This window comes from Grus americana, chromosome 5, assembly GCF_028858705.1.
Source record: "Grus americana isolate bGruAme1 chromosome 5, bGruAme1.mat, whole genome shotgun sequence".
NCBI lineage: Eukaryota > Metazoa > Chordata > Aves > Gruiformes > Gruidae > Grus > Grus americana.
The window spans coordinates 21,891,602-21,913,449 of NC_072856.1; the positions used below are offsets into that span (position 1 = coordinate 21,891,602).

The 21,848-nt window shown below is 39.1% G+C and overlaps 1 protein-coding gene across 10 annotated transcripts in view; it reads right to left on the minus strand.

Annotated features, from left to right (window-relative positions):
* The window catches only part of SLC1A2 (solute carrier family 1 member 2), a 107,260-nt gene that overhangs the window by 11,038 nt on the left and 74,374 nt on the right, over window positions 1-21,848 (minus strand). For all 10 annotated transcript variants that reach the window (XM_054827379.1, XM_054827388.1, XM_054827383.1 and 7 more), the window contains 6 exons: window positions 19,663-19,831; window positions 16,553-16,679; window positions 13,521-13,754; window positions 9,644-9,838; window positions 6,670-6,804; window positions 1,412-1,643 (listed from right to left, as the gene is read on the minus strand). In XM_054827379.1, the coding sequence (XP_054683354.1) occupies window positions 1,412-1,643; window positions 6,670-6,804; window positions 9,644-9,838; window positions 13,521-13,754; window positions 16,553-16,679; window positions 19,663-19,831 (1,092 nt within the window). The remainder of the gene's footprint in view (window positions 1-1,411; window positions 1,644-6,669; window positions 6,805-9,643; window positions 9,839-13,520; window positions 13,755-16,552; window positions 16,680-19,662; window positions 19,832-21,848) is intronic.

Here is a 21,848-nt window from a genome sequence, read left to right on the forward strand (position 1 = left end):
TGAGATCTTTTCTAAAATGAGAACTTTCTTCTTCAGGGAGCTTCTTTTTTCCTTCAAATTTTTATGTCTCCTGTGTCCTTTTCTTTTTTGAGAAATATAAATTAATGACAATTTTTAATTTTGTGTAAGCATGTATTCTCTTTCCATTTCAAATTTTTTTTCCTTTAATTTTTCTCATGGAAAAAGAGTGGGTCAGAAGAGGAAGGGGAGAGCCATATCAGAACAAAATATTTCTTTTCATTTTAAAAAATCATTTTGTTAAAAACTTGGAAGACTCAGGAAAAATTGAGGATAAAATGAAAGTTTTTTCTTTCCTGAATTCAGTATTACTTTTCCCCCCGGAAGTTCAGGTTTGGACTGATGTTATCTAGAAACAAGCAATAGAAAAAAATGTATTCTAAAGAACACTTCCAGCCAGGCTGGAGACAGGTGAAAGTGATAGAATAGGACTTACATTTCCAGCATATATAATGATCTGCTAATGGACTTAGTGTAAGCATTCACAGTTAGATACTGGCTCAGTTGTGGCAACTGGAAGATGCAAGAGAATCTCTTCGGATAACTGGCTAAGGTAGGCTCAGTGGCAAATTCACTGTGTCGAAGACAGTGTACAGGATCAGATCAGAGTATTAATAAATAAAAAAAAGACTATGAACTGAAATGTTCCAGCTTGTTTCACTCTCTTTCTCCTCCTTTTCAAAAACCCTCTCTTGATTTTAAACTGCCCTGTCCTAGTGGTGTGTGCTTAGTAAACTTTTAACTACTAACCTCCCCAACTGTTTTCTCATTGAACTGGTGGGGTTTCTCAAGCTCACTTTGCTCTGATCAAGATATTATTATTACTATTAATAATCCATGTTAGTTACAGCAAGAAATAGAGAATATGATGTTTGTGTCTTAATGACTCAGGAACAATGACGGAAGCAAAGCGTAAGCATGCTGTATGAGTGCAGGAGCATTCTGATGCTAAAGTGCATTCAACATGTCCATCTCTGAACAGCATATCATGGAAGGCAGTCAGCAAATGACAACACCTGTATCTGAATTGCAGCTATCCTTCATTTGGGTTGGCAATTAAGTTCTCTGTTGCCATAGAAAATTAAGTAAATGTCCATAGAAGGTGATGCCATATTGTCTGTGTCTCGGCATGTTCCATAATACGCTGCATCTTGCCTTTTGATATGTAAACAATGTACATGATTTTTTCCCCCTCAAACGACAACTTTTAAGAAGAGTGCAAAAAAACATCTTTTGAACTGCTCAAACTCATTCAAAATGTCTGGGGTTCATGGACCTTGTCACATTGTTATTTGCAGAATGATTTGAAAAATACATGCAGGTTAAAAAATAAGATAAAATAAAGCATGCAGTGCTATATACATGTCTCAATATCCATAAATGTGAAAGGTACCTTGCACTCATCTACTATGACTGAGTTGTGAGCTGCAAAAACACATTGGTTTGAGTTGTTTTCCCTATGATTTTTCATGTCGTCATAGACTGACTGAGTCTTGGTCATTTCAATGTCTTCGTGCCCTTTATGATGGGAATCAATGGTGTCAAGTTCTGCCTTGGAAAGGTGGTAGACAATGCCAGCACCAAAAGAATCCCCCACTACATTGACTGACGTTCTCATCCGGTCCCTACAAAAGAAGCAAAAGGCAGAGGCTGAATGGCATGAGAGGAAGAAAAAGCAGGGCATGGCAGCCCTGTTAGTGTTACAGTTACTGCGTTTATTTCCAGCAGTTTAAGGCATCTTTAGAACAGACAGATAGGAGCTTTCAAGTGAAATTGAAAAAGCTTGCTTTCCCGAGGGACTTGTTCAGACAGGGAGGATGTGCAAACTCCCATGTCCCAGCTGCTCATACTAATGGATTTTGGCAAAGAACTTGCACTAGACATACAGCCAAAATGCAGAGCTGCGCTTGACTGAGATCTCCCCAGCACCTGCTTCTGGAGCTGGAGGTTTCAATGTCAGGGTGCCAGACTCACATCATTGCCCTTTGTTTAATCTGAATTTATCAGAGCACTGAACTTAATGCAGTCAGGAAAAGATTTTGGATCTGATGAAGTGTTCTAATTTCTGGGACGGATTAACAAATGGCCTCTCCCTTTATTCTCAGTGAGCAAACTATGGGGAAAAAATGCCTGAATTATCTCCATAAGACTCAGGCCATCAAAGCTCTTCTCCTGGCACCATCTTCACAGATGGTCATCTGTTAGCATGGCAGCATGCCCACTCACACAACTGTATGCCAGACCTCAGCATATGAGCCAACCAAATACAGGTCATGGCCTACAAAATGATGAGCCTGTGACAGCATTTCAGTAATGAGTGCCCCTTGTTGTAGGAGGGTGCCAACAGAGGCTCGTATGCTTCATTACAAAGAAATGTGTTTGTTGGCACTTCCTGGACAGGATGCCATTGGACAGACATGCCATCTTTCTCCTGTCTTGTTTTTAGAGTGTTGCTCTATCTGTCAGCAATAAAATCATGGTTGTGGATTTTCCCTTATTTCAGAATTCTGCCCCAAACCTGCCCAAAATTCTGCAAAAATGGGAGATGGTCTTACAGAGCACTGCAGGACTCTGGGGTCCTGCTACATTCCTGCTGTAGGTAGGCTGTATTACACATGTTGAAATAATTTACAATCAAATTTGCCTCTTCATATCTGAACATAAGACTCCTACAAACCTCCTGACTGAGAGCTGCAATTTAAAGCTACTGCAGCAACTGAGTCTAGTTTTGCCAAAGAGGTCAGAGAAGCGATTGCACTGATTAGTTCTCAGAGGTATATCCATGAAGACTCATTTACACAAAATGTTGAACAATGTTGAACAGTTGGCAGGTTGAACAGTTTGAACATTTGCCAAGTGACAGGAAAGCCAGCATGTAAGACCTCATTTCCCATGACAGTGATAATTTGAAAACACCCTTTCTAGCATTTCTGGTACTAGATTTGTGTAATATTTCCTTTTGCTGTAGAACACTGAGAAAAAAAACCCCTAAATATATATAAACCCCTAACAGATAAACATTCATTACACATGTCTATTCCTGGCCATACAAACTTTTGAGCCCTTTTTAATATCTTTGCTCTAAATATCTGTAAATCTGCCTTTCCCAGCTGTGGAATTGCATTCTCTTTCAAGTTTCTCCTCTCCCTCTCTGCATTATCATGCTTACATATTTGGAGTTTGTGGTGTAATATCTTAGTTGAAGCAGTTAATTTTTAATATTTTGTCATCAAAAGAATATGCAAAAGTAAAAAAAACCCCTCCAATAATACCCCTGAAAAACAAACAGACAACCCATAGGAGGAAAACATCGTTCCAGTTTTGCTTCACACAAATGAAATGCTTTATGCAGCTCTCATCCCATGCTTATGAAGAGTGTTTTAAACCTGGTCAGAGTGGCAGAATAGGAAAATATAACTTTCTGAGTGTAATTTTTAATTAAGATCATCAAATATACTGAACCTAGCAACATAGCTCCATAAAAAGAACAGCTGCTTAATATTTTGTATGAGCAGTATTACATTTTGGAAGGATTCACTGATGGCAGACAATGGAGGGATAATACAGGATGCAAAAAAACCAAGGTGGAGAGAATACATAAATATAATTTAGGCACAATTCAAATTCTGAAAAGGTCATTTGAGGAGATGGTCCAGCCCATATGCATGTATTACTAACTGAGAGATTCAGTGATACAAACCTCACAGTACTGCAGAACATGCTACACTGTACGAACCAAAGTAAACAAGTAAGTTCCTTACAATAGGAAGAACAAAGTCGCAACAGCAAAGTGCCAGTGACCTCTTTTGGGCCAAAGAACACCCTAAGAAGAACGAAGAAGACTCTACTTACTCTTTTGTTAAAAAACAACCAACCAATTAATTCCAGCTATGCTGGAACAACGTAAACAAAATCAATATAGGAAAGCTGCAGTCTAGTAAATTACTTACTCCAACACAGCTACATCTGCATTGTCCGTAACAGCTTCTGAGAGGAATTATGGGACTGAAAGTCAAAGTTCTCTCTCAAATGTCAGCTCAACATCTGGTACAAATGGACTTTGGAATAATTAGTAAGCAATTATTTAAATCTTGATAAGAGTTAATGCCTAATTTCCTCAAACTGATAAATCAGAAGAACTGGAACCTTAACAATGTAGATGAAAGGAATAGAAATGTGAAGAACTGAATCAAGCCCCCTTATTATTCATGCCACAGTGCCTATATAGCATGCTAGTATGCAAATAAGTTACTCCTGTTCCCTGAAAGCTTGAAAACCCAGTATATCAACCTTACTAGATTTTAGAAAGGAGATTAAAATCTTAGCACACCTGCTAAGTCAAAGACCAGGTGGCATGTTCAACTTGCCTTACCTCTTTGTCATTATAGGAAAGAGCTCCTGGTTTTATAGTTTAATTCAATTTATATAAGGCCCTGTTCACAACACCCAGATGTCAACTGGGTCTGAATATTCTGAATTTAGATCTAAAGCACGGAACAGAGTCAGAACTCAAGCAATCTTTTTCTGAGTTACTGAATGAAGGTTTAAATACTGGATCAGCTGTCCAATCCCATTTTCTCTAATTCCTCTCTCTTCACTGCAAAATACTACTGTATTTGAGGTTGTGCTATGATATTTGCTAAGCTTGTCAGTCTCACATCTGGAAAGTAGCCAGCTTCTGGCTAGAGCAAAAGCAGTTGGTTTTATCCCAGCTGTTGGCACATAATTCATGTCCTATTACCAACACTGCTGTGTTGTGCTTACTTTTAAACTGAGAAACTATGTGAGTTGTGAAATATTGGGAAACTTGCCTGATGAAAGAGCTCACACTGTGTATGTACATGTGGGAGGGGGAAAGGTTGAGCAACCTAACTTCTAGATATTGGAGAGGCTTGAGAAGAAATTGATACAGAAACCTTTAGGCTTCAATTTGAAGGAAAGAGCGACAAGTTTAAGGACATTCAAAAGTCAGCTTTGTGTTACAACGTGACCAAATCATGCAAAACTGGTTTTGGTAAGACCACAGTTCCAGATGATGGTAGTATTGTAAAATCATTGATGTTCTGATATTTTCTTTCATCAGAAATACTGAAAGACTCATAGAGTATGACATTTTTTAAAAGCTTTGATTATCTGGAATTGAAATGTTATAAAAGAGCTGTTCCAAATATTTCTCAATGGCTGCTTGAATTTACACACTGGTTCCAGAAAAATGGCTAGAATTGGGTCTTAAATATTTTATTAACTTTCTCTTCTACACTCTGTTAGAAATACTGCTGTAATGTTATTTGATGATCTAAAGAAATGGAAGAAGACAATGTCTGTAAGTAAAGAAAATATCTTTTTATGACCTTTTGTTTCAGATATTCTTTAGGTCTGCTTCGTGTGCCCAACAGCTTGCTCAAAAATCGGCTTGTGTGCCTTTTCTTAACATCAGCAATATCAGCAGCATCATTTTCCATATCTCACTAGATCATCGTGGCTACCACAACACAACCACTGGAAGATGGAAAATCAAGCTATTAGCTGTTGACATATGTTAATTAGCACAACACTTCCACCAACAGATTTTGTCTTAATTTTACAGCACCAGTGGCATGACACAGAGCTTTTCATCTCCTTCTTTATCTCTTTTCCCACTTCCCTCTACCTTTCAATTCTGAATCACACTGCAGTTGCACTGCTGATTGTTAGGCCAGAAGGATCCAAAACCAACCGCTTGTGCTGAAAGGTTCTTTTGCCTGGCATTTATTTTGGAAAGATACCTTGAAATAATTCTTTCAAAAGTACTATCCTTCCTATACTTACATTCATCACCGCTACGGCTCCACAGTACAGAAGGTTTTATTTCCTAAGCAGGGTTGGATGAGCCAGCAGTAACAATGCAGCTGAAGCGAAGCCTGAAATGCAACACCTACTAGTGGATCAGAGCTGCTGGTAAACTTACAGCTCTGAGGTTTGCTACTGTTGGCAGAGCTTCTCAGTCCACAGGAATATTTTTAAATGACATTTTCCTAAAAAAACAAACAAACCACAGGCTCCTTTTGCACATCCTCCTACCAGCTGCAGAAACCTACCTATTTGCCTTACTTTGAGAGCCAGCAAAAACATTTATTTAAAATGAGTACGCACCTCCCTTTTGCTCTCCTCCTCCCAGCTTCAGATTCCTATGCCACTTTCCTGTTTTCAACCATGACCTCATAAATATAAAAAACCCACAGAATATCACATTTTTCCCTACACTGGCTGTACTCTGACTGCTGAACCCTGCCTCATTTCACCATTCTGAGTCACAGTATCATGATATTCAGTTATATATAAAATATGTAAGTCATCTTTTCCCTTTGCCTTTCCAAGCTGTAAATGCCTCTTTCATTTTTCCCTGAAGCAGAAGTCGGAGCTGTATGCTATTCTTCACAATTCTTAGTGATTCTTGGATCATAGAAACTGACTTCAGTAGTTCTATAACAATTTGTACCAGCTGAGAAGCTGCTTTCAGTGTCTCTTACTTCATTAAATAGCCTATTTCTTCCTTTGCCTTAACTGTAGATGAGTCTTACAGTTCTTGAGGATCAATGGCTGAAAAGCACTACAGACAAGCATTACTTCACTACTTTTTCTGCACTGAGCAATGGAGTCAGCACAACTTACAAAAGCCAGTCAACAGCAACAAGCAAACTGATGTCCTGGGTAGGGAGACCCACTGCAGTAAGGATCAGAAGCATAGTGACGAGTCCTGCGCTGGGAATACTGGCGGCTCCAACACTTGCAAGGGTGGCAGTCAAACTGCAAAAACAAAAATCAAATGGGGGTAGCAGGAAGAGGAACATACACTTTCATTGCATACTGATGTAAACATTAGGAAGGTCTTATTTTTAATAAATTCTTCCCAGAAAACTAACGACTATATGATAGATCACAGTAAGTTCAGGCCATAGTTTTCACACTTGTGTTTCTACAAAATTTTTATTAGGGGTGGCCAGATCTATGGAGTTTGTTCTGAGAGTTGTAAGAGAGTTGTCTCAGAGATTTAAGTTCTGTAAGTGGGTTATGACATTCAAATCTTTGGCCTAGTGTTGTTTTCTGAGCTCTACCAACACATCCAGGGTCTTGAATCCTGAGTTTTGATCATCCAGACCCGCTGAAGTTTGGTGACTTCAGGGTGGTTCATTTTTGTTTATTTATGGTACTTGAAGTCTGAATTGTGAGGTACTGGCTGAAAGTAAGTCGTTATTATCAAGTACAGAAGCGTAAAAGTCTTCATATCCAACACTCCCACAGTACAAGCCAGTGGTGTACCAAGCCTAAATACAAATCACCCTAGATGAAAAAGGAAAATTCATTTGATTGTTTCACAAATCCAAACCTGTCTTTGTTTTTGCCTCTCATTTTTTGATGAAGACCAGTAATGTTTGTAAAAATACAACACAGATAACAAATATCAATATCATTGCCAATCCTATGAAGAATAGAAAATAAATTTGTCAGAGAACAAGCCAAGGGGAGAAAAACAGAGAAGATAAGGAGAGGAAAAGGGAGAGAGAAAGGGAGAGGGAGAGGGAGAGGGAGAAGGAGGGACAGGTAAAAGGAAAAAGGAAAATAAAAGCTATCTCTGTTTTTTTAAACACAGAGATTAGTAACATGGTTGTACTTCTCGGGTGTACCCAACAAATCTGAAAGTCCTTCCAACACAGAAGTAGGGGAAAACGGTCTCTGTGGAGGAAATCCTCAGCTGTTAGCCACAGAACTAATCTGTGATGATGTTAGCCTGATTTAGAGCTGGCAGATGGCTGGCTCTGACACAGACAATCCAGGTTGCAGTGTGTTTGTCAGGTGTCTGGGTGCAACCTGGCCTACTAAACACCCAGACAGGTCCAGCAGATAGGCAGGTGAGATGCTCTGCTCTGCTGTCAGGCCCTGTGCACAGTGCCAGCTCCTCAGGCACTTCCAGCCTGAAATGGTAAGGGATTATATCCAAGCTCTGTGAAGAAATGCTCCTGCCAACAGTGCTGCTGTGGGAAGCACTTACAGGGCTGGAGGGGAATGAAGCTAGCACTGTTCAGGTCTAAACAGAGTCTGGCTTAGCTACCATTTCCAAGATCACCCTCTCCCAAAGAAGACAGGAAATCAGAGGATCTACATGACCAATATGAAGTAACTAGGGCTGGTCAAAGGCTAATTAAGTCTTTGTAAGCTTATGTCTGGGTCATTTGAATATCCTCAGTATCACAAACTGGATTTGACAGACAAAACCTAATAACCTTTCATTCATTTGAATGGCCACCCTGAGAGATAATTCTTGTCATATTGTTGTAGCAAAAATGCTATATTGCATGAAGAGGCGAACCAATGGTTTTCTTACAGATAGCCCAAAGTTGCTGCCTGCTTAGTAAATGTGAGTCACAAAGCTGGCCACACCACCCTGAAATGGTGAGATCAGGAATAGCTAATGGGTCAGTCCCTCAGAGAAGAGGAGTAGCTCAGGTTCAAGTCTACCAAATCTCTTGGACAACAGCTGATTCCTGACTCAATTTTCTCTGGCCTCAATTTAGTTTAATATGTGGTATCTCTGAAATAACTGTTTTCAATCTTAGCAACAAATATGCTTCATGTAGGTCTAATATCTGCCTTCATTCAAAGCAGCCCTGAACCTTTTACAAACCTTGGCTTTACTATTTCAGGGGTTGGTGCAGGAGGTAAAGAAATGGAAAATGTGGAACTAGTATAGCTGGGTAAGAAGCATAGAATTAGACATCTCTTTGCAGGAGTTTCTTTAGAGTTAAAAGGGTTTAATAAAAGAAAGGTGGGTGGGTGAAAACTACAGGAAGGCAGCAAACTTGGCAGCCTTCACTTGTGGTTTCCATTTTAACTATTCAAAACGTTAGGCCTGGTGTCTTCATCAAGTTTTCCATTGAAAATTAACTTTAGCTGCTGCAGTCATACCTTTGCTATTGTTTTTTAATAGTCACCCTACCTAATAGGTCTTAAAACTCCATTACAGTAAATAGTGTTCAATCATTCTTATCCATTTTTAATGGGTACTTTCCTTTGTCCTTCCAGATATTCAGCTTAGTCCTATATATGACAATTTGATAGGAAAAGACTAGAGCTAATATGTGCTGGGTTAGAGATAAAAAGTCTGGCAGTATCCAGACCAGGCTGCAGGAAATCTCACCCTCAGGCTGGGCTATTCTCAGTCCATTTTGTTTCTTGTTCACCAAAGTCACAGAAAAAGTACAGGCAAACATAAATACACAGATACATTTTTTAGGTACACCTTTTTGTTCCAATGTATATAAACACATACATTCTAGAAAGTTAATGCCTCATATATCGCTTGTAGCAACCCTCTATACTAAAAAAGACATTGCATTGGATAGAGAATGCTGTATTTAACATTGTATTGTCAACTGCAAAACTGTGTAAAACACCACCAGCATACCCTAAGCCTGCAAATGATACACGTCACCAGAGAACCAGGACCTATGTATATAACGTTCCTTTGCACATTATTAGAAATCCATGGATTTCACAGCGAATCCCACAGCTACTAAGAAGACATCCAACCCAAAGCTTCACATTTTACAGTCTGTAGAAACAAAGCCTACAAGTATTTTGAACTGACCTCACAGTAACTATCTGGCCTCCATCCAGCTCAATTCCATTCATCTGTGCTATGAAGATGGCAGCCACGGCTTCATAAAGGGCAGTTCCATCCATGTTAATAGTTGCTCCAACGGGGAGAACAAACCTTGTTACACGCTTATCAATACCTAGATTTTCTTCAAGGCACCGGAATGTGACAGGTAATGTTCCAGCACTAAATAAGAGAAAGCAAAAAAAGTAGAAAAGACATAATTACAATGTAATATATACACATAAGGGAGCAAAGTCAGAAATTCTGCTATCGTTTACATTTTCTACTTCCACATTCTGGTGTGATTCAAGCCTTTTTTAGCCAATTTTTAAATTAAGCCCGCATTTAGCTGAAGGTGGGACTGAGGCCAAGACATGAACATGGCTTGAAGTCAGGATGAGAGCTTGAGAGAGTACAGATGAATTTTTCAGACTAATTTATTAATTATTTCTAGCATTTTTTTCAAAGAGACAAGTTCCAGATGTTTTCTGATGGACAGAACTATGAGCATAGGGAAAAATCCTAAATTTCTTTGTGAATTTGCTGTGAATGGATAAATCAGTGTTGTATTAAGGAGTGAAAAAGTCAGGCAAAAAAAATACAACCCATGGAGTTCCCAGACACTGGAGGACAGGAAAGGATATGAAACACAGCTGGAGAACAGGAAAAGATGCAAAAGATAGCTGGAAGAGGGGAACAGCTCCTTACACAGATCCACAGTGCCTTTCCTTTGTGGCAATAGTTCATACTATTACATTCGCTTGCTCACAATAAAACACCTTCATCAAAAACATACTGCTGAAAACAGAACACACTCTTTTTCCCTGTAGATGCAAGTATCTTCTGCTTCTTCCCTTGCCTAGCAGGTCTGCCTGCCTCAGGCAAAGGACTTGGTGCATGAAACCCAACACAGGAGCATGTTTTGGTTCCTTACTTTTCTGTGTTATTTCTGAGGTCAAGTCCACCACTAAATGAAGTTGGTTGTTGCCTGAGAAGCTGTTCTGAAAAGAAAGCTGACCTGGGGAAATTCCTTTTAATTTCTGTTTCATACAGAAGCAGCTGGAGCACATGTGTTGTGGTTTATTTGCTTTTCTTCAGCTGAGTTGGCAGAATTCCTCAAAGAATTTCCCACTAATTCTGGTGTCATTGCCCCTACAAAAATACTAATTTGCTAATAGAACAGTAAAGGACTGGACTCACCAAACCTTCTCAGATAAATACAGCGTATTGCTGCTAGTGCCTTGCAACTTCAGAGTCTAACTCATTTATTCGTCCACTGCCACAGAGACATTATTGGGTACAAAAAATTTAATCTTTCCATTTTGCAGGTGATTAAACCATGGAAAAGGGAGATTAAGGAATGCATGAGATACCTAATATAAAAATGTAGTGTCATAATAAAAGTCCTATGTTATCTGGAACAAGCACAAGAGGCTGACCTATTTTCATGGGATCTATGGAAAACCCAAATCCTTCTGGACTGGCATATGCCTCAGTCACTTCCTAAATAACTCCTCTTGTCCCACATCTATAGAAAAATGAGTTAGAAGATATGAGCTTCTAGATCCTCACCTTTTGCTCAAATGACCAGACCATTGTTTGTTCACAGAGCTTATTTTTTTTATAACAGATGTCAATAAGACAGAATGGCAGTACCAGTAATTTGTGTTCTAGCATCTTTACAAATATATTTGTAATTATTATTTATTTTACTGTGGTTTTAACCAAAGGTAATCAAATGCTTAATATTGTGTGGGTTTAGCCAAATCAGCCAATCATACTTTCTAAAAACAATGTATACTCTCTTGTAAGTTACTCTAGCAGCTGTATTTATAGTGGATAATAGAAAATATCTAGTGTGTCATTAATCAAGAAGTACTAGTCAGTTTTCAAGACAGTTCCAGATCACTTTACCTCCTACAGCAAAGATATTCCTGTATCTTATTAAAAGAAAAATAGAATAGAAAATGTAGTTCAATGACACACATTGAAACTCAGTCAGATAAGGTTCTTTTTCTTCAGAAATACAAGTACCACCTTACCTTTACTGTTACAAATCAGATCATCAGCACAAGATGTGTACCAGCCATGGCCTACCATTGCCACGATGAACCCCGGCAGGCTCAGTAGGCAGGGACTATGCAAATATCTTCCCCCTTCAGTTCTGCCACCATGAGCAAGGACAGGTGAGCAGGTCATGGAGACAAGTTTTATTAGAAGAGCACAATACATGGATGTCTTCCATGGTTCCTCAGGCTGGCCAAAGAGCTTTAATAGATCCCTGTACAGGAGGCGTTTGCCACTTCCAGAGGTACCAGGTTAGACCATATGATGGTGATTGTTTTCATGTGGTCACTTGTCTGTGGTGCTAAGAACTGGTACACCTCTGTTTAGCCAGTAATTCAGATCTGGACAGCAGTCAGGTGGTAAAGCTAGTATCCAGGTAAATCCATATGCTGGAATCACTTAGAATCCCCCCCATTTTTCCACCTCAGTACTCCAGTAGAAAAACATTACTTCACACTAAAAAAAAACCCACAAATGTTGTGTATGGACACTGTAAATTTTGTATTGAAAATCTAAGTGGAAACTCAAACACTTAAAAGAACAAAAGCCTTAGGGAAGTTGTGGTTTAGAGAAACTCCTGGATGGATTAAATCTGCTATAATCCCACATTGTTTATCACAGAGTCACGTAATTGTTGAGGTTGGAAGGCACTCTGGAGGTCACCTATTCCAACCACCTTGCTCAAGACAGGGGAAGCTAGGGCAGGTTGCCCAGGACCATGCCCAGACACATTTTGTCTATCTCCAGAGATGGAGATTCCACAACTCTTCTGGGCAACCTGTGCCAGCATTCAACCACCATCACAGTAAATCACAGTAAAAAGATTTTTTCGTGTGTTCACATGGAATTTCTTTTGTTTCAATTTGTGCCCACTGACTCTCCTCCTGTCACCGGGCACCACTGAGAAGAGTCTTGCTTTATCTTCTCTAGACTGTCTCACCAGATATTTATGCACATCAGTAACGTCTACCCAGAGCCTCTTGTTCATTGGGGAGTTGTTGTTCAGCAGGGTGGTTTGGGTTGACCGAAAGAGGCAGATGAATTACAGTTTTTTCAAGGTATTCCTGAAATCAAGACTGCTCACTTTTCTGATGGTCAGTTTTGAATTAGGCTTTTTTGGTTTCACCTTTTTAATTAAAATGGAAGATTAAATTTGCTTCAGAAATAAAACATCTATTGAAGATAAACATTCTAAAATATGCTATTTAACTGAAAAATATTTTCAACACAAGATCTACTGTCTGCCCCAATGCAAAACATCAATTTATTACTGAGAACTGAGTTGCCTACACACTTTGTTCAGTCTGTTCTGTGCATTAGCAACAAGGCTAAAATGCTCAGCTCTTCAATGAAGTCCCCTTACTCTGCTAAAATGGATGAAAGAATAAAAGGAGAGGTTTTTTTAAATTTCTTTCTTGAAACCTAGCACTGTTTATTTTTTTCCCAATGCAATGAGATTGGTCTGAACATGCTTTCAAAATAAATAGAATTATTACTGTTTCCTAGTTGAGGGAAACAAGTACAGAGGTAACACAATTTGCGCAAGTCATTTGGCCAATGACAGAAAAGAAAACAGAAAGTGGGTCTCCCGACTTTCTGCAGTTGGCTGTACAACCTAAGAAATCCCAAAGATGCATGGTTATTTTTATTTATTTCAACATGGCTGGATTAAAAATAGTTTTTATTCAATGGCATAAAATGATTTTGCAGTGAAGGTCAGAACAGCAGATGTATTAGCTTTAAACAGCAGGTAATGATCTGCTAAAAAATAAAGCAAGCTGTTATTTCTCAAGTGTACCTGGAAGCTGTGCCTAGTGCTGTGATCCATGCCTGGAAAATCCCAGCAAGGAATGAAAATGGGCTTTTCCTTGTTATCACAAAGTAGAGCAGAGGCAGGAAGATCCCTCCATGGATGAGAAGACCCACAATCACAGTGACCATGTACATGCCAAGTTGTCTAGCAACTACTTCTAAGTCCTTGATTGCAATGATTTTTCCACAGATGAGGCAAGCAATGCCCAAAGGGGAATACCTGGGGAAAGAAAACAAGCATAGACAGAACTAGTCTTTGCAGCATAGTCATAAAAATTGTGCTCAACAGAGTATAGACTGGAGAAAGAGTAGAGGGCACTCAGGCTCAATGCTGAGATGCAGATGGAAATTCAATGGAGATCTTTCACATCTTTTTAAAAAATAATGGCCATCTCCAGTGAATTCCCCATCTACTTCATTTTTTCCCATCCCATAGGATGGAATATATATTTCCTGAATAGTCTTTGATCCTGGAATAACATTGTACAAGAATACTATAACGTTACACGGGTTTGGATCATTTTTATGAAGAGTAGGGTAGTAGTTTTTCTTAATAAATAACTTTTACAACCCATTGCTTATCTTGTTTCACAAAGTTGCATTATTTGATTCAGTTAAACTGTTTATTGAAATTAATTGCTTTTATCTCAAAGGCTGCAAATGTTTCCATTATGTTATTTCAATAATTTGGACAAATGCTTTTTAGTTTATGGATTCTTCATTAATTATGTGCTTTTCTTATTTAGAGTCAGGTTTTTGTTACCTCAGTCATGTGATTCCCTGATGGCAGAAATGGAACACTTAGATAGGATGGTAATGGTAGCACAGTTTAGTAATAAAAAAAATTGAAATGAATGGATATTATTTAAAAAATGTAATAATCAGCTATAGTGAAAAATGCCTGAAAGTGCCTGGATAGAAGACAATATTTATACCTGCACTGGTAAGGGTTAGCATATTATATAATTTTAAGTGACATTCACTTTGTCTGTTTTATAAAACTTAAGCTGAGAGAAAGTAATGTGTGTAACATGGAGAAACAGTAAACAAAATGCCTCCCTGAAAATAAATGGTAATGCATGGTTTCAAAATTGATAAGTGATTTGAATGCTTAATTAAAGACAATACAAAGGAAACTGACTTTCAGAATAAAACTGCTTCATGTTGTCTGTAAGAAACATTTCATGGTCTCTCAAGCAATAAGCCCAAAACCTGGAAAGCCCTCAGTCACTTGAAATGCAAGGCCAGCTATTATATCGGTTATCATAAAAAACCATGTTTCAATGAACTTGAAGAAGCATATTTCTTATAAAGAATTACATGGTGTCAGGGACAGATGTCTGAATTGTTTATGTTTGTGTAGCAATGCCACGCTGCTGAGTCTAGAGTTGCCACGGGAGTTACAGTGCTCTGTGCAGAGAAACCAAAGAAAATGCAACTCTGCATAAAGAAGTGCATTTGTCTTTATAAACACACATAAAAAAACCTGCTTCTGACCACAATAATTCTTTAAAAATTCTAGACGGAGATAAGTCGAATTCCCAACATCAATCTCCTTTCTCACGAAAATATAAAGCATATCAGTAAACAATAAACATTTACAGTGAATTTCTTGAAACTTGAATGATTTCCTGCATTGCAACACTGACTACTAGAGACAATTTATACTGTAGGCAAGGTATTATGTCTTGGGTGTACCAACTGGTGCTAAATGAAGTAAGGGTGAATTCTAGCTCTTGGAGTTAAGAGAGTACAGTCACTGTCCCTACACAGTCAAGAGCAGCAGGTTACAATAAATATTGAAAGCAGTAGGGCTTTGTGAATAAAAACAACTGTGTTTTTATGCAGAAAGATAATCTACAGAAAAGCAGAAGCATAACAGGAATGCAGTCATTGCTTCAAGTTCTTTCTTTTGTTCTACACATTTCCACATCGCTGTTGCTATCTGCACCACTCTTGCATAACAGTCTCCCTTTCAAACACTGGTGATGCTGAAGACTCGCACTTCAGGCACCCTGCTCCCTTTTCTATAAACTGTGGTCATCTAGAGCCTCAGAGAAGAGGCATACTGCAGCCTTGTAACTCAGGACATCACTTCCAGGGACATCAGGGAATCACAGGAAGCAATGAGCCATGATAAATGTGTTGTATTGGAGTGACTATTTCTGGTCTCAAAGACCTACGAGATACAAAACACAGTAGTACAATGCCAAATGTAGCAATGCATTTTTATGTTCTGAAAAACTGGGGGGTTTGTGATATGGCCACACTTGGCACTGTGTACAAATAGCTCTGGAGAAGTCCTCAGAAAAAACATCTCAAAAAAAAAAAAAAAAAAGAGAGAGAATCCCCTTCCAGAAATGTAAACAATAGCTCAGTCTTATTTGGGTAAAATCACTCCCTTGAAGGCAAGCCAGGCCCCATTATTACGAATGGGTATACTTCAAAAACAGGACAGATGATACATTCCAGTGACCCCATTGCAGCAAGGTTGAAAGACACAGATTCTGCAGAAACTATGGGTGGAGAGACTACACATCACTGAAAACCACTGGAATTTTATTTGGTGGTGTTTTTACTACAGAAGACAGTGAATAAAGTGTGTCTCCGGGCTTCTTTGTAATTATACCTCCTAGCTATAGGGGATTATGCTAACCTCCCAGGAAGATTTGGATGTTCTTATGTGGGGCGTTCTGGCTTGCTTAGGTGTCCTTCTATGCAATGAATGTCCATAATCAATGTGGCATTTGAAGGGCTCTTTGCTGGTACCTGCATGTCTTGGATTTCAGTAAACAAAGAACAGAATACCTTCAGAAATATTTCAAATCGGGTCCTAAATAATCCTCACAAATAGAAATAATGCTGCTGTAGTTCCAACACACCTGTCAAGGCTTTAAAAGATGAACTATTTAATTACATTGTTTAAAAAAACTGTGGTCACTATATGCTATATTAGGGTTTTATGAGGTTTTTTTAAATCTCTTTTTTTTGTTCTAGAAGTTAAAACTTCAAACTTACCACATGATCATAGTTACTAACTTCATTACAATCTCATTCAGGATGTTGAAGAAATCCACCATGATCTTGGCCTGTTCTCCCATTTTCCCCATAGCAATGCCAAAAGCAATAAAGAATCCTATCAAACCTATTGGGAAAAAATTACAAGACAAAAAAAAAAGCAAGTAAAACCATGTTTTTTAGGAAGTTTTTGCACCTAGTCAATGTCTTGATACTACCTGCTAGTCCAGTTTTCAGAATTATAGTGTATTACACATCTCCTGGGACTTTTTAATACAGACTCACTCTCAACTTTCATGATCATATTCAGAGCATCTTTTATTCTTCAATATTTTACCAAATTCCAATTTCCCAGCCCAACTATGTTTTTTTTCCTCTTTTCCTGAATTGATCCGATCATCAAAAAAATACTTATACCATAATCTTCTCAGTGCCATGCAACTGTTGGAAATCTTATAGCCCCTGGCAATTGGGAGAGGCAACACAGTGCCATATCATGACTCTTTTTTTGTTGCTAAAACAGTCACTAAACACCAAGAGCATTCTTCTCAAGCTTTATAAAAGTCCCTTAACAGATTCAACCTACAGACTAGTCAGTCCTGGAGTACAAGGAAAGGTAAAAGCAGCCCAGAACATAACTTTCACAGGCAAGAGTATTCCAGTTAAATGAAGAAGGTGGGGGTGGGAGGAGACAGCGGGTATTGCATTTTAAGCTAAACCACAGAACTCCCATTAAAAAGATTAACCTCACTGAAACTGTCTATCAGCAGATACATAATCATAGAATTCAATACAAGTAACATTTGGCTCCTAAATTTAAATGCTAAGGTGTGAAAGTCTGGAGTATTGGACTATCGGTATGAAAAACTGAGTACATCTGTCATGTATTACTTTGGAGCTGTGTCTCCAATGCTAACCTTTACCATCCAGCAATTTTCAGTGTCCAGGGTGGGATTGTTAACTGATATCGATAGATAGTTTGAATCTTCAGCCATCTTTTGAGGCTAAACTTTCAGTCATGATATAAGTATTTAACACATGTGTGAACTCAGCTGGGAAATTCCTAAGGAAAAACCCATCAGGACACAAAAGCATTCAAGAGAAGGGAATTTCAGCTACCAGTACTCTGGGAAAAGACAGGCTGTTCCATGTCCTCACACTGGATCTAGGAACCAGACTTTTTGCTTTTTTTTTTTTTTTTTAAATCCAATCTCCTGGATATAAAGTCATTCTTTAGCACCAAGCTATCTGTGTTGAGTCACTTGAATAGGGAAGTGAAGTGTATGTTTGTGTGCTGCAGAGCATAGACAAATTATGAAAAGCTTTTCAGTCAAAGACCAAGTAACTTCCTGGAATTCAGACTCAGCATTAGAAAATGTTAGTAGATGGTTTTATTCATTAATTCCAAATGAGCTGCTACATTAGTCATAAGGGTCAAGTTGGTTCATATTTGCAGGAATTTGCTTGGCTTGTACAGTTTATGCAAGCTGGATGGCAATTCCCCAACATTTTCACTTCTTCATTCAAAACCAAACCACACCAAACCAAACCACACATTAACCAAAAAACTGCAACGTTTGAGAGTCATTTGTCAAAACACTACAGCAAATCCCCCACCTAAACTGTGTATTTTCTTTCTGTAGGAATTGTATTCAGCCTTCTAGGTCTTTTCTTATCCATGACAGAGCCTGCAGAAAACAAGTCCAGCACTAAATGTAATGCATCTCTCACATTAGAAATACCGTTTTATTTTAATGCATAAACAGGAGAGAAAAAAGCATAAGCAATGAGCTGCTGCCTCATGCAGGGTGCAAAATGCCCATTTGCAGCTTTGAAAGAAAGCGGCTCCTCTGCCCACAGATGTTGAACAGAAAGAGGAGCCATGGAGGCAGGCAGAATACAGTGGCTCACGGCTCTTGTAGAGCAGGCTGCTTCACAGAGAAACAAATCATCTCTCATGAGGTTACTGATGCTATCTCCCCTACTTCTAAGCAACGCAGCCACTGCCAACGAACTCACCAACATCTGGAGAAGCTCTGCAGGCACAGCAGCCACTGTGTCAGCAGGAGCAGCTCATCAGCTGTAAGGAGTCTGCCCCTAAAAGTGATGGGCCAGTGGTGACATAAAGCAGGGGTACTGCCACATACTGTCCCACTTTAAGGACAACACCTATAAACAAAGGTGTCAGCCTCAGCCCTGTGGACATGCTGCCACAGAGATTGTGTATCTTCAAGTGTAGGTGTGCCAATGAGGCTACAAATTGAGGGCTAATTTGTGACTGACTTTGCCCACATCCAGAAAGTAAGAAGGTGAAGGAGGAGCACTCCCCTCCGGGCTCACAAAATGGTGAGTCTAAGCACAGAGGAGAAAACAGAAGTGGTGTGGTGGCTCTCTGTTCCCCTGCACCCCTGCCCCAGTGCAAACAGGTGCTTCAGGAAGGGGTGGAAGATAGGCAAAGTCTTCGTACCACCCCCACTTGCTGGCTTGTCCAGACAAGATGGCACAATGGCAGCTGTTCATAATCTACAGCTGGTAAAGGTCAGCAGCCAAGATGAAAGAAGGAGGGATTTGTGACTCAGAGATATGTCAAGCCTCTCTGGAATTTTTCTTGGGTGGTGTAGTTCACACCCCACCTCTCACTTCAGGCTCTGCCTCAAGCCATATTCTAGTTCAGCGTGCCCAAGACACCTACTGGAAACAACTGAGCTCAAATTCATCAGAGGATGGGTAAAGCACTGGCTCTTGAAGCTCTCCCCCATATTGTTTTGCCAATAGGCGTTAGTATTAGTCTAGGTAGGCTACTAGGAAGAAAGGATATTTTGGGTACCTCCTACATGCTTTCCCATTGTACTCTAATTAATACTTGCACAGCTGCCAATCCAGAATAATTCACTTGATTGTTTCTGTAACACAGTCATATTTCTAGTAAGACCATTAGATTTTCATCTCAGAGACCAATGGGCAGCCAGTAGGTAATAACACTTGACGATTATATGGGAAGACTAAACTTGCACTGAAGAGCAGATCAGACAACACTGGCTACCCAGTCACAGCCAAAAGCTGTGTCATACATATGATGTACATATTTAACAAGCAAAAAGTTTTCATACCCAGGACATTCATGCCATCCTTAAATTCAAGTCCCTTCTTAATGACCAGCTGGGCTTCTGGTGGTGCTTCACGCAATGTCTCATTCATCATAGCAAAGGCAGAGTCAGTGACATTAGGTGGTTCTTCAATGGGTGGTGGCACCAGCACTTGCTTAGTGACAGTTTGGATCTGAAGGCAACAAAAAGAGAGGATGAGAATGGAAACAGACTGACTATAATCCATATGGGAGATCAGGAAATAATAACAAAAAGAGTCTTCACTTGAAATTCCAGGGAAATATATTTTTAAAGGATTAGACATGCATTCCACAACGTCTTACCCCCTTTTTCAAAAATAATTTCATTCCAAGTGTCATAAAGTCCTGGGAGTCTTCCTCATGACTCTAGTGTGAAAAGTAAGGCAAATACTTGTTCCTTACCACTACAATGTAACATTTTACAGATAGTTAGCCCCTTTGTCCAGATGGTTCACAAATGGTGCTTCACAGATTGTATGTTACATGTTCATACCATCAATTCAGCACCAAAAGACAGGCACCTCTAAGATCAGTCACAGCAGCAACTCTGCAGTAAGGCTTGTTATTCAGGATGGTCTGCCCAGCTCAAGTTATCAGTTACTTTGATGGTTAACTTGAATCAAAAACTTGGGACATTTCCAACACTTGGTGACTGCAAGAGCTCAAAATGGAACATACACAGTTTCTCTAATCAAAATATCTGAGTGATAGATAACAGAAAAATTATCAAAGCTGCCAGATACCTATTAAATCCCAGCTGATCACCTCAAAAAAGAAGACATCAGCATCTGAATGGATCTGGACCCCTCCTGGCACAGGAAAGGCAGGGAAAGCTGGGAAGGAATGGTATGGGGAAAAATGGGCTGGAGTTTACAGCTAGGAAAAAAGGGACAATGGAGTAGGAAAACAGAGATCTGTGACTTGATGCTTTTAGAAGGAACATTTTCCTCCCACTTCACACCTTGAGTCTTTCCTGCCTCTTCATGGCTCTGGGACAGGCAAAATGGCTAGGAAGCTATGACTGTGTTTGTCACGGTTTCCCATCTGCTCCCTACTTTCCTTGTTCCTAGCTAGAAACATGTTTGAGTAAGGCATCAGAAACAGCGTATTAGCCTTTCAAAGAACATTTGCACCTCTTTCCTGTTGAGATGGACATTGCAGTACTATGAATGATGATCCAGGTTCAATCCATATCTTTTAAAACCACAAGGTTTTAAACATGTATTTTAAAACCACAAAGTTTTAAAATGTACGTTTTATAAAGTTTTAAAATACCTTACATGTCTCCTTTCAAAACCTGCTGTCTTAAATCTAGAGAGGTAGATGTAGACAGAAAACTTACATAGCTTTGAATGAAAAACTCTTCAGTTGTCCTGAAACAACTCAATGTTCTGCACGTTTATATTTTTTTCAGAGTTAAATTTTATCTGAGGGATTAAGTCAACACAATATTTTTAATGTGAGGTATCCAGAATGTAAGAACAGAGTCACAGAAATTAAATTTAAAACATTTAAACTCACAAATTCCACTGCAGTCACTTAAGTCAAAGTTCCTCAGCCCTTCTTTGCATAAGGCCACAGTCACTAAAAATGCTGAGCACATCATTAAGATTAGATACTGACAACAACATCTAAGGCCAGAAAACCATTTAAATGTCACAGTCATATTTATAGATGATAGTCCCATTCTCTTTCATGGCACATAAGATCTTAAGTCTCTGCTGGAATAGCAGTCTTCATTATAAATTAAGACTTTCTTGTAGACCATAAAAAAATTCAAGAGATATTGAAATCCCACAATGGTTCAGAGTTCAGTTTGCAAATGAACCGTTTCAAAATTGCAAGTGAATTCCTTCATTGCTTTCTGCCTGGTCACAAGGGAAGGCGTGTAAAACTCTCCCACAGACCACAACTACACAGTACAAAAAATTGCTTTCTCCTAAGGCAATCTGGAAACACTGAATGCTCATGGAAAGAGTTTGTATAGATGTAGGAAGAGAAAATATATGCTGACACCATTAAAAGCAGTTAATTTTCCTCCTAAACAGAGAGACAAGTAAAGCCTAACTTCTTACTGAGGAGTTAAGGGCTAATAGAAGGCACAAGCTCCATCTGTAAAGGAGAATGACTTACTTTGCAAATGAAAGGTGACTTTGTGGCAGAGGATTT